The sequence below is a fragment of the Tauraco erythrolophus genome, chromosome 1, assembly GCF_009769465.1.
Source record: "Tauraco erythrolophus isolate bTauEry1 chromosome 1, bTauEry1.pri, whole genome shotgun sequence".
NCBI classification, from domain to species: domain Eukaryota; kingdom Metazoa; phylum Chordata; class Aves; order Musophagiformes; family Musophagidae; genus Tauraco; species Tauraco erythrolophus.
This window is the reverse complement of record NC_141465.1, coordinates 129,084,756-129,098,529: the sequence shown is the minus strand read 5'-3', so window position 1 is coordinate 129,098,529 and position 13,774 is coordinate 129,084,756. Positions and strand designations below refer to the sequence as shown.

The 13,774-nt window shown below is 43.4% G+C and overlaps 1 protein-coding gene across 2 annotated transcripts in view; it reads left to right on the top strand.

Annotated features, from left to right (window-relative positions):
• RAB30 (RAB30, member RAS oncogene family) overlaps positions 1-2,214 on the top strand; it is a 44,582-nt gene extending 42,368 nt beyond the window's left edge. For both annotated transcript variants that reach the window (XM_086622121.1, XM_086622129.1), the window contains exon 5: positions 1,100-2,214. In XM_086622121.1, the coding sequence (XP_086478247.1) occupies positions 1,100-1,350 (251 nt within the window). In that variant the 3' untranslated portion in view covers positions 1,351-2,214. The remainder of the gene's footprint in view (positions 1-1,099) is intronic.
• Positions 2,215-13,774: the final 11,560 nt, after the last annotated feature.

Sequence of the window (13,774 nt, the reverse complement as noted above, 5' to 3'; positions counted from 1 at the left end):
CTTGCCAGTGGAAGCACAGTCTTTTCTTCCCACTAATTCTCACAGAATTGCTGGTAAAAGTGAGGCCAGGAGATGTTTCCTCCTGAACCTGCCAGGTCCGTGGACACAGCCCACAGTTACTGCAGGTCCTGCTCTGTTATCTTCTTTGCAAGATTAATTTATGGCAAAACCATCATGTTTGAAGTGAAGTGGCCGGTAATAAGGTATAATCATATCAGGTGCTTGCTTGAGGCTTTAATCAACTCTCTGCTAAACCAAGCTCTCTGAAGGAAGAGGCTGGTTTCTCACCCCACCTTGCTCTGCGAGTGCCCCCGAGCCTGTCCCTCTTCCAGCCTCAACAGCCAAATTCTTCGTGGGAATATTGAAATAGGAAAGCTGCCTTCTGTGCCAGGCTTCTTTTAAAGCTTGTAATGACATGAGAAATATCACGTTTAGTGTCTCGCATGCTATAATTGACATTTTAAGTGCTCCTCAGAGCAAGAGCAAGAGAATTTTCAATAAATGTTAAAATGGAAATCCTTTAGTATTGGTTGATAGCAGCAAACAGATGCACTAGTGCTAAATTAAGGCGAACTGACTTGGATGTTCACAGGGCATATTCCAAATGAGCTGATATTAAATGAACTTGGTCGTGTTTAAAGTCCCTCTACAGGAAAGCTGGAGAGGAACTTTTTACAGGGACATGTAGTGATAGGACAAGGGCCAATGGATTTAAACTGAAAGAGGGGAGATTTTGATTAGATCTAAGGAAGAAATTCTATGCTCTAAGGGTGGTGAGGCACTGGAACAAGATGCCCAGAGAAGTTGTGGCTGCTCCATCCTTGGAAGTGTTCAAGGCCAGGTTGGATGGGGCTTTAAGCAACCTCATCTAGTGGAAGGTGTTTAAGGTCCCTTCCAACCCAAACCATTCTATGATCTTGCTGTGTGTGTCAGGGAATCTATTATTTGGAGGGGAGAGCAAGCACTAAGAGTTTTGCATCAGAACCGCTGTCTGTGTGTATATATATAACGCCAAACTCTTCCTTATTCGTTATCGACCTCTGTTTCTTTTGTTTTGGATATCAAATTAATTATCTTTCTAAATCTTTTATCAATGCAGGTAATAAGATCGATTTAGCTGATAAGAGGGAAGTCTCCCAGCAAAGAGCTGCAGAGTTTTCCGAAGCGCAGGACATGTACTATCTGGAAACCTCAGCAAAAGAATCAGACAATGTCGAAAAACTCTTCCTGGACTTGGCCTGCCGGTTGATCAGTGAGGCACGACAGAACACCCTTGTGAATAATGTCTCATCCCCCTTACCAGGAGAGGGGAAAAGTATCAGCTACTTGACTTGCTGTAATTTTAATTGAAGAGCTGGCATGTGACTTCCCTTTCTGCCATGGGCCAAGAGGATTTTGTTTCTGCTGGGATTTATCTACCTGAAGGGAATTCCTGCAACTTTGACCCATCTGACTTACCGTGAGTCAGGCTGCAGACCTGGAAGCATGGCAGGCTGACAGCTCCAGCTGCATGGCAATATAGCAGAATATTACGTGGTTTAAATTTCATTTTTTCTGGCAGTCTCTGGAATGGGTTAGGAAAAGAAGAGTTGCACAGTGCTTCATGTAATGCAAGACATGAGCTACTGCATTTCCTTCTATGGGAGACTAGAGCAGCCTCTCTTGGAGAAGATATTGAAGAGATCAAAATCTCTCTTATAGAACAATGTGTCTGGTTCTTTTTTAAAATCAAAAGAAGAAAAAAGAAAAAACCATCAATGAACACTGACCCTGGACTACACTGGCAATTTTCTGGGCTGCCAGCGAGTGAGCTCTTAGGGCATGTACATAGTGTCTGCCTACGTGTCTTCATGGAGGACTCTGGTGTTTGAAATAGTGTTATGTCTCTCATCTACAGGCACTTTCATGAACATGGAATTAAAAAAAAAAGTTACATATATCAACATTTTTGAGATTTAAAACAACATGGATACAGCTCAGTTGCTCCCTTTGGTGCTAGCAGTTCAGCAAATATTGCATAGACCAAACGTAGTCTTACTACTTACTGTCCTCTGAATGTGTAACTTAGACTGGTTAGGAAAAAAACACTAATAAGCACTGTTTTTTTAAAAAAAAAAAATCTCATTACCTCTTTTTCTAGGCCTGAACGTAGTGGGAAAGGACTGTGTTTCTTTGATATCCAACACAGGATGAAAAGACTTCCCAGAAATTAAAAAAAAAAAAGAAAGTTAACTGTTCCTCTTTGAATTAGTCCTAATGTGAAAAATTAGCGTTGGGAAAGATTATTGGTGGAGTTGGAAAAAGTGCACCAGACGTGACCAAAATCCAGTAGGTGCATGGATTGTGTCTAAAGGTTCAGAGGGAGCACAGCTTGAAACGGCAGTCTGCAATATGTCTGGCTTAAAAATAAAGCTTGTAGATACAGTTCTTGTTGAAACGCAGACATACTATTTTGTAGAGGGTTTTTATATGCTAAGTGGAAATAGTGACGGGTCGCAAGTGGGGGTCGTTCTGTGTCTGACCCATCCAGCGCTCACTGTGTGGAACGGCTCTCCAAGATGCTCTTGAAGGCATCTTCTTGGCATCCAGTCTCTCTGCTAGAGCAGCTTTCAGGTTCAGGGCTGTAGAGTCATTTAATTTACTTGATGCTTTGTACTCTTAATCCCAGACTCCAGTGTATGCTTGACTGTTTAGGCAATTTCTACAAAACCCCTGAAGTGGAAGCACTATGGAGTTTTGTGATGTCGTGACACCTCTAGTGCCATGTGCGAATAACGCATTGCAAATTTACACGTTGATGTTAAAGTGAAACTGGAAGGCAGTGAATGCACACATGAAAAATTATATTTACAAGTTTGAGTTCAATTTTGGTAATTTGGATAAGTCTCTCCTGGCAATGACATGGCTGTGATATGCTGTAATTTAGAGTTAATTAATTTAATATTTTTTGGCTTTTACTGAAGATTATGACAGAGCTTTTGTATTGACATAAAAAGCCGCCAGTAAGTACTTCTTGGAAAGAATAACAATTAAAAAAAAAAAAAAAGGAAAAATCATTTTAAAATGCTTTGCTTTTTCACATTTTCCTGGAAAGACTTCTTTGGGCTGTATCATGTTGTGCCTTTGACCTGTAATGAGGAGCTGACTCTGTCAGAGAGAGGGGATATCAGTGTGTCATATGGCCATTTTTAACATTTTCTTGCTATTATTTTTGGTCACTTTCTCCTTTTATGACTAGTGGTCAAAAGGAAGAGGTAGAAGTTGTGGTACGGGGCTTGTTTGTCATTGAGGTAACACTTAGCAAAGAGCTTCTGTAAGTGCGAGATGTTGGGGGACATGTCGTCTGCTGTACTGGCCTCATCCTTTTCAGTCTCTGCTCATGGTATGATCCAGAGGATTTAGGATTGTGTGGCACTTGGTGGCTTCTGCTGTGCTGCCCTGTGTGGTACGGCTTGTGCTGAAGAGCAAGGTCTTTCTTGAGCATTCCCAAAACTGGCAAATGCAGCCTCGTTTGAGCTTGTGGAGACCACCCAACTCCGAGACAGCTGATTCTGCACAGCTTTTAGGCAGTTGTTTAGGGCAAGGCTCAGGGGGTTACATGGAAGGTAATGCTCACGTTAAAAATCAATACTACACGTATTTAGCTTGTAAAAGCTCTTAGTCTCCAGATGCTGGGCTTACCAGTGTATAATTGATAACAAGCAGGGCAGGGCTGTTTGATCGAGTTAATCAAGGAGGAAGGAGACTGCCCACTAAAGCACCTGTGGGTTCCTCAGGCTGATTTCCAAAAGCAGCAAAACTGGGCAAGTACTTTTCATTCCTGCTGAGTACCGCTATAAATGCATTTTAAAGTGCTCCTTGCATCCCTTCTGGAGATTGAACTCTAACGCGTTGTCATGACTGAACAAGCTGAACTAGTAAAATTGCAGAAACTACTAACTTTATTTTCTTGGATATTCACTTTGAGGTTTATAGAAGGCTAAGTCTCTTTTTCCAGTACTTTCCTGACCTGTAGGTGACTGTTTTGGAGACTAGGTGCCTACTAGCAACCTCAAAGCATTGCTTCTTTTTATTGTGAGGAAGGTCTTGTCCATGTAAGGACTCCATCTCCAGACAGTGATGTGCTTTCGTGGCAGGGTGGAGTGCTGCAGTTGGGCTGATGTTACAGTGAAGTATCTGACTTTTCCAGGGACAAATCTGAACTGATTCCTTTCAGATTTTATTCTGTGTAGACTTAAGTTGAAAGGAAACAGTGGTGGTATGTGCAACGTTTTATAAGGTCATAAGCCAAAGCTGTAGTTGGAAACTTGCCTCTCTTTCTGCAGTTCGCAAACACACAACCTGTTGAAGAACTGATATTTTATTGTACTAACTCCATTGCAGGAGTTATTTTTGTACACCTTCAATTCTCTCTCTAGTGCATACAACCCACCTCTCCTTGTGGCATTGAGGGCTTATCTTCTCCTCTACAGTCTGAAGGCTTCCTGACCAGAACAGGAGCTTTATCAACTGCTAATGACAACTTAATGGTGTGGCACAGTGATCAAAGTCTTGAAAAATAAGAAGAGATTTAAAAAAAAAATACAAATCCTAGTTATCTGACAATCATCTCTCCAACTATGGCCAACACTTCTCTAGATGAGTGGATTTTTGAGAGAACTGTCAGTAAAAGCCTGTGATGCTTGCTGGGTCGAGTGTCCAAAAGCCATACAGAATTGATATAATGGGGCCAAATGTGACTGGAAATGTTCTCTACTATCAAGAGAGCGAGACATTGCTTTTAGTGTAGTTACTAGATTTTGATGTGCTTTCAGGGTGATGTATTCACAGCCATGGAGTAATCTTCTTATTTCTGGGTGGATATTAAATTTTCATAGTAGTCCCATAATGAGACATTTTCTTGAAATTTTTTTAGCACAATGAGTAGCTCTGAGTGGAAGCCAATGTTGGATGATCAGCAGCTGTTTGCTTTATCTAGCAAACCTGTTTGCAGAGATTAGTAAAAGCATCTCCTGAAAACTGGATGGTCCAAACTCTGTTTTCCAGTTCAGCCACTGATTCAGTCAGGCTGATCTCTAGTAAACCATCAAATGGTCTGTGCTTCAGATCACTGTGTGTGAAGTACTCGCTGGTATTTTGTGTTGGGTATTTACCCTACAAGTTTGCTGGGACAAGCCATGACTCCTTTCTGTTCCTATTTGTGTTCACCATGAGAGACCGAGTGCTAAGAAAAAGGAGAAGAAAAAAAAAAAAGGTGTTCAGGTCAAAGTTATGATGGAAAAAGTGAAATTGTGGACTCTATAAAGAAGGAGACACTGAGTGTCTCCTGCTGCCTCTGATAGTGAAGTCCTGATTTGATTTACAGGTAAGTTGTTTGAGCGTGCAGTCAGATACAAGCTTGTGCCGAACGCTAAATGGCTTTGTGATCATTATTTAATGAAAAACACTCATGGCAAATTGTCAGGCAAGTTGCTTTGTTCTTTGCTGTAGAACACATGAAACAGCCCTTAAAATCTGTCAGCCTCCTCGTGCTGTTTGTCTTTTTGGAAACAGCTATATGGGTAACAGTTGGCTCCTGCTAGTCTAGGTTTAGTGGTTAATGGCTATTGAATTTTTTCAGCATCAATAGTAACAAAAGCAGACTGAGGTTGACACAGGGGATGGTGATTTGAAAAGAGAAAATTCAAAATTAGTGATGCAGAAGCATGGTGGGTGCTTACACATGGGACATCAGACTTTCCCGAGCTTTTGCTGACAAGGGATGCAATTAGTTATAGTCAAACCCACTGGGTTTTGCCTTGTTTCTTATCCCTAGGACTGCTGTTTGTTCAGCTGCTTTTCCACTTGTCTTCTCTTTTCAGCATAAAGAACTGTCTGTAAATCAGGCCGAGATGTTGAGCTGGTATGATTTCTGTAGTCAGAGACTGAATTGAGTTGGAAAATAGGTGGAATTCTCCAGCTATTAAAATAGGCTGAGTGAACATGCAGGATATGCTGCCCTTTGGGGACCTTTGTGGTCAGATATGGCTGGAGACACTATCACAGAAACCTTCTCCTGGCTGTGGGGCAATCTTGAGTACTAAAGCCCTTTGTGCAAGGGGAAAGATGACTCTCTGGAGCACAAAAATGTGAAGTAAAGGGATGGTTCTACTCATGATTTCCTCAGTCCCCATCCTCTTAAAAAACAAAAACAAAAACGCATCTGTGACTCAGGTTTGGATTGCTCTGGATTTTAATAAGAAATGCTTTGAATTTGAGTCTCATCAGAGATTCTTCTGCACTCTGTTGCTTTCAGTACCCAGTATCCTTAGAAGTGTTGCTCCAACCAACAAAGACCTCCTTGAGCTTATTCAGTTAGAAAAGATGTTTCTAGAGGATGCTTTGTGAATTCCTAGTGATCAAGTATGGAAACTCTCCGAAATGTTGATGTACATAAGGGCTCACCAGAAAACGCACTGGAGCCAAAAGAAATACTCTAATCAATTCTAGTAACAAAAGCCCAGTGAAAGATGTTGTACCAAAATGTTTTCTTCCTTAGTTTATAAAAAAACTTTGCTTATCTGAGCAAATTGGGCTCTGGAAGCCAACCTTTCTTTCCTTGTGTCAAGTCTGTCCTCTTGTTGCTGTGGGTAGTAACGGCTCTAGTTACTGTTCACAAGCAGCAAAGGATCATCATTTTGAAGGACAGTCTTGTTTTCTTACAATGATGCGTTTGGAGACACGCTTCCTTGATTTCCTACAAGCCAGTAGTGCATCCAAAGCAAAGCAACCTCAGCTGGAACCGGTCATGTCTTTGAAATGTGATCGTCCACTCGAGCCGTAGTTAAACGTACCGTAAAGGTTACAGATCTCACATCTGCCTCAGTTGGGGATTTATCTTGGCTAGGAAAATAGACAACAGGGTAATCACGCTGACCGTGATGCGAGGCTCCCAAAGTAGCCCGCTGTGTTGCTCTGACTTACCTCGCTAATCACCACCTCGCTAAACTGACCCAAAGCCTCCCTTGCTGTACTGTACTATATCCAGCCAAGAGAGATTGTTGGCTGTCATCACCCATGGATGCCATCACGCCCTTTGTCCTCATGTGAATGAGCTGTAACTTAAAGCAGAAGTAAAAACTGTGCCATGTGAGTTGAAGGTGTTTGATTTTTTTTTTCCAAGTGGGAGCCACAGACTCAGAAAAAAAAACCAAAACTCATCTCTAGTGTTTGCCCTTCCAAATGCACTCAACGGGGTAACTGGGGAAAGACAACCCAGATAGAGCAGAAACTGAGATGGCAATGAGTGTAATTCAGGCTGTAAATGTTGTCAGTGAAAAATTAGACTGGTTTTAAGAGTTCACCAGAGTTGACAGCTCTGCTTATCTGTCTGGATAAACAGGAGCTTGCTGTGCTGTACTCAGATATTGTTTCTGTTTTCCCATGAATAACTAGCTCTTCACTTTCTGGATGGGATCACATTTGTTGAACCAGTTACCCTTTCCCAGCAAGCTCAGAAGATAATTTTAGCTCTGGTTAGTGCTACGGTTAAATTCAAGAAGCAGATGCCAACTTTGCTGCTTTGCTGCTGCTTATCTTGGGGCAACATTGCCCAGGACATGCACGCTTGGGAGCGCACGGTGGTCGTGTTCCTGCCAAGCATCTTCTGGAGTCCAGCTCCAATCCCACAGGCATCTGACGTGGCCAACACCTGCCAGTCATGTTTTTAGCTGTGCATGATTCCCTGTGGGAGAGGGGATGTTAAAAATGCTCTTTCATGAGCAATGATCAAGGGCTCTGATGTGTCTGGTGTTACATGGATGCAAACCTCAGAGCTTTTCAAAGCCTGATTCCTCCAGTACGTTCCATCTGTGAATCTGCTCCTTCCCAATACCACTCATGCCCCAAGCACTGTGGAGGTCTCAGATTGGAAACAGGCCTTGTTGCATGAACCACAAGATCCGACTCCTGCTTTAGCTAGAAGGAAGAGCATCCATGGGTCGTCTTCTGTGCCACCTCAAGTTTTTGACTATGAATGTGCGACCTAATTCGATAAGCCCATTCTCAGGCAGGGCATCCTGTAAGGAGTATTTCCTTTCTTACAAGACCAATATGAAAGATTCTGATGTTAATCGATGGGGGTTTGGTGCAAGTGAGTAAATCTCCAGTGAGCAGGTGGGTGCTGCTCTCCATTCAGGGAGACCTACAGCCCTGTGGAGTAGGACCGTCATTCTGAGTTGTCACTTGGGCGCTGGTGTGAAAATCTCCAAGAGTCTGTGTTGCATCATTGGCACGAGCTTCAGTAAATGTAACCGCCGTGGTGTCCCCAGTGGTTGAGCCTTTGCAGAGGGGGAAGAGGAGGAGATGGGAAGGCTGGTTTGACATTTTAATGGAGTGGGAATAAAATGTTTGGTTGATGGCTCAACTCTTGCAAACTGTTTGGAAGGAAGCTTTACTGCTGGCCTCCATGTACAGTCAGCACTGAAGAGGGAGAAAACAACTTCTTCAGCCAGTGTTTTGGGGGAGAAAAGGTCATCTAATGAGAGTATGGAGGACACCTAGCGCCTTGTTGCTATGCTGTTTTAAAGTGACAAGTATAGCTCTGGATATTAGAGAAGTGGTTTAAAATGTGCCATGGTTTTTGGCATAATGAGATGCACTGCAGATATGTCACATCTAGTTTATTCCCCACAGCTGTTTACAAAAGGAAAAAAAATAAAAAAAACAGGATTGGAGCAGCTGCAGTCACTCAGCTGTCAATATGGGACAAGGCTCTTTCTGCTCCTCTTTTATTTCCACTTCGCTCTGTTCTGCTGCACATATTTAGCTGTTCTGTGAATTTGCAGATCATGAGGTTTTGTGTTTTTTTTTTTTCAAACTGCCTTTGATCTATACAGAAAGACTCACCCAGCTCTCATTTGAATTCATTAATACTTTGAGTAGGCATTTTAATTTTATGTTTACTGGCTTGTTTCTCTGCGTAACGTTATCTAACTGACAAGTTCGTCGTGCTCTGCATTACCTTTAGGTTTTTGAGCCTAAAACGTTTCCTCTTTCCTGAACCCTATGATCATTTTCAGAGATGTTATAAAGGCATCTTCACTTCCTCGGAAAACCTGAATTACTCTCAGCTTTGATTCCTAGCAAATCAATATTAAAGCACGTAAGTTTTTTTTCACAGCATGAACGTATGCTTTATGCTATATTCAAACTGTAGTTTGAATTGTAGTTTAAAAACCTGCTTAAGCACTAAAAGCAGCAGTTTTTTTGCAAATTTCGTGCCAGAGAAGTCATAGCATTAAAGGAATTTCCTGGATCGGAATTTTTCCCACAAAGCTCTGCTGTCTTTTCCCCAACAATTGTGAATTTAGCACAATGTACAGAATTTTAGCAAGAACCCTGGCTCCTAACCATGTGGCCAGAAGGATGAGGAGAGGACATGTTTCTTGTTGATCAAGCACAAACATTTCAGTGGAGAAAATGCACTACAGCTGGTCGGGCCGTTGATCTGGAGCTGCTGGGGTAGTGCTGCCTTTGGGAAGGGTGTAGGTGTTAGAAAATTGCCAAACTGTGAATCATTGACTGTCAGAAGCATTTGGCTTGTCTGTTTTTTAAGTTCTTGTGGTCAATTATGGTACAGTGGGGTTGAGAAAGGAATGTATTTGAGATGACCAGGTTGATGAATGTATGATGCTTCATGTTTATTTGTAATGTCCTTTTTATACTTAGAAAGTGCTTACATGTGTATCTGTATGTAAATAAATGTTTAATCCTTTCCACTTGGTGTTCAAGTGTTTCACTTGTTTGGGTGTTTTTATTTGAGCTGCGAAGCAAAGTTGCCTTAAAAATATGTACGAGAGAGATTCACGTGACATGATTTAATATCAGACCAACAAATGGCTGCTAAGGATTTTCTGCTTGGGTTGAGCAGGCCAAGGCTCTCACAGCATTGGGACCTCAAAAGAAGAGCAAAAGTAGAGCTGCTGTCCATGAGAGCAATGTCCCTTTGCACTGGAACCAAAGAAAAGTTATATTCAGAACAACAGGGATCCTAGCGAAGTTTGAAATGCCACAGGAATGCCAGCGTTAGTCACTAGAGGGGGGTCTTTGATGGAGGTACCATTTTCAACCAGCGTCATTGCAAACCTGTGGCTGTCCTAGCCAGATGCTAGGCTTGTGTCGGATGAAGATGGTCAGATGCTTCAGGTATCTTTTATTCTTTGTCCCATTATCTGTTTGGGCTTTTGTTGGTTTTGTTATAGAGTCACAGAATCATAGAATGGTTTGGGTTGGAAGAGACTTTAAAGATCATCTAGTTCCAACCCCCCTGCCATGGGCAGGGACACCCTCCACGACACCAGGTTGCCCAAAGCCTCGTCCAACCTGGCCTTGAACACTGCCAGGGATGGAGCAGCCACAACTTCTCTGGGCAACCTGTTCCAGTGCCTCACCACTCTCAAAGTGAAAAATTTCTTTCTTATATCTAACCTAAATCTGCCCTCTTTCAGTTTAAAGCCATTGCCCCTTGTCCTATCACTACACACCCTTGTAAAAAGTCCCTCTCCAGCTTTCCTGTAGGCCCCCTTTAGGTACTGGAAAGCTGCTATAAGATCACCGTGGAGCCTTCTCTTCTCCAGGCTGAACAGCCCCAACTCTCTCAGGCTGTCTTCATAGCAGAGGTGCTCCAGCCCTCTGATCATCTTCGTGGCCCTCCTCTGGACTCGTTCCAGTAGCTCCATGTCTTTCTTGTGTTGGGGACTCCAGAGCTGAACACAGTATTCCAGGTGGATTGGTGTTTGCGTTTTTGTTGTTGTTTCTCTTTTTTTTTTTTTTTTTTTTTAATGTTATCTCTTCTCTTCAGCCTTCTACTTGCTCTTTTCCCACTCATAGAACTCCCCTGGAGTTCCCCAATGACCTGCCTTTCTGAGGGTCTAGAATCCTTTTGGACAAGATCACCCATTTTAAGCCTTTTAGTCTTTTGGTCAATATATAAAGTCGGTGCTCTGACTCATTCTGGGGACCAGGTTTCTTCCCCTGCGCTCTCTTCCACATCAAAGATGACTTCTGCTAACACTTACACTGAGAAATGAGCTGTGAAGCTTGAAGACACCATGTGTCTTTTATTGCCTCTTCCACTGACCTTGAAGCTCCTTCCTTGGTAAATGTCTGCCATGAGGGCTGGACCATCTGCTCTCTGTTCCCCAGGAAGCTGGCAAAACAGAGAGATGTTTGGAGAGGGAAAAGTCCTTGCATGCTTCTGGGTAGGAGCTGGGCAAAGAAAGGGGAAGAAAACATGCTTAAAGCTCAGACAGCTTGGGAATTGAGTATCTGCTGAAAGAGAGGATGGCTGGAGTGCGGTGCCTGTGGGGTGATGGTTGGAGAAGCCAGACCAAGCTTTTCCTGGGAAATGGTAAGGGACAGGTGAAGAGTGGCTACTCTTCCTTGCAAGGAGCAGGTAAGGTGTGGGATGCACAACCTTCTCTCTGTTCAGCAGGTGTAGCAGCAAGGTCATGGAGAGAGCCTATGCCAGGCTTTGCTGCGGGTAAGAGGGTTGTAGGAGCACAAAGGGTCCCTGCAAAAAGGGAACAAACCACCCAGGGGGACAAATACAAGACTGACAGACCACAGGGGCACAGACAAGACCACTTATGGTCTCTTCTCCATCTTCTCATGTACAAAGTCTTCCTACCGAGCGCTCGGGGAGCTGTGCCCAGAAGATGTCATCTTGCTGACAGGGGCCTGTCACACAACAGTACTTTTTGGTCTTGCTATGTGTGCAGTCCCCTCACACAAAGCAAAGGAGATCGGACCACCCTGCATTGATTTCAATGGTATCGTACAGACAGTCCTACCTAATTTAAAATCTAGTTGTGATTTATGGATTTCTATGCACAGGGAATCAACCACAAACCTGGTATGCGTTTTCAGGAGTTTTATTACCTTCAGAATTAAACATGCTGAGCTTTATTCTTTTTGTACAAACTTACAATTATAATCAAATCAGCTTGCACCAAAGCTATCGCTTACCGTGGTATGTGGACGAATTCTCTGCTGAATAAAATCACTCATGCTGGACAAAACATTTCATGTCAAGATGCTGTCAGGTATCTGATGTAGAAGTTCTGGCAGTGTTTCATAGTCAGGTGCATCACTTGGGTCTGGTCTAACCCCCATGATAGAGTGGGTGTTTGTCCAGTTCATCCCACGGGAGTGCTTGAAGAGCCAGTGACACTGCGTTATGTGGCAGGCTGTAGCAGAAACAACTAGTTTCAAGCTTTATTTGTTTGACCACTGATGCATTAAAACCCTTTCAACAGTGCCTTCCCTGTGCTCAGTGAGTTGTGTAGGAGTAATGCTCTTTCCCATTTTGTCCTCCACAGAAGCTATCAGTGCAGATTTACCACTTCCAGGCAGGCTGTGGTTCTTACTCCTTTTCCACTTGCCTCTAACAGATCCATCAAGTAGGATTTTTATTTGCAATAAATGAAATCTTTTGAACAGGTATAATGCTGGTAAACGCAGGCACAAGCAGAGGCTCCTTCACTTGGGCTCACCTTCAGCTTCCTGGCTGAACCTGCAGTTCTGATGCCCCAATTTGTCATCAAGAGCAGGGCTAAAGCTCAGCTGGGGAAGCCACCAGCAGCTTGTAAAGTCAGCACGTCTTCTGCGACCGTCACGTCCCTGTGGCTGTGCCCAGAAGCCCTGCAAGAGGGACTCACAGCGCAGCGTCACTGTGTTCTGCTTCGCCTGGTGTCACTGCCACAGCCTGTAGCTGACTCCACTCACAGGTAGGATGCTTGAAGTTACTTTGGTCATCACATTATGTTTAATTCTGCTTCCCCACACATACTTTTTTTTATATATATAACTGGATGTTGTTTTAATTCTTTTTCCCCTTCTGTTTATGTCTAGGATCCAGAGACTGCAGGGGTCCAGGCTTGGACCTGTAAGAAGAGCCCTCGAGCCTCTGGCCACCATCACCTGCTGTTGCAGCCTCCTTAAACATCGGGAAGTACTTTTGAGTTGTGCTTGAGTATCTTGCTGAGTAGGACAGCAAGAAGAAAAGATGGTTGGCTGGTTAAGGTCTTTTGGTGATATCCAGACCTAAGCTCCACAGGCTCTTCATGTTGGGCAAGTCTTTGAACCTGTGCCTCAGTTTCCCCAACTGTAAGCAAGTAGTGGAAGGAAAACCCCAACCAACAACCAAAACTGACTGCTATGGAAAAACGTCTTTGTAAAGTGAGTTTACTTGCACAGATTTGCTGTGTAGCTGTGAGGACTGTTTCCTTCATTCCGCCTGCAGGAATGCCTGCAGACTCAGCACCGCGTGCCCCTCGGTAGGAGAGGCTGCATCTCACCAGTACCCTGCTCAGCTGCAGAACAAGTGTGTTTGATTTCAAATGCTCCTCTCGTCCCACCCCTTGATGAGAAAGGCATTTGATTAGAAGGTGCAGAACTTAGGGTCGAGACCGAGAAACTGGAAAGGTTTACCTCTATGTTCTGTAAGGGCAATCCATGCTAAAAATAGCGGATAAAGGACAAGGGGGTGAGAGAATAACTGCCCTCATACTTCCCTGAGTGTCCTGATAATAAGCAGCAGGTACATATTTATTTTATAGAAGAACTATAAAGGCACACAAAGACTCCAGCTCAAATTCCAAAGGTCTCTCTCTTCCATCCATCCCAAACACGGTTTCCATTGGCTGTCTTAGGCATGTCCTGCCTTGACACACTGGCGTGTGTGGATGCCCCAGTGAGGTACCTATCATGAGACCAAGTGAACGTAAGTTTGGAG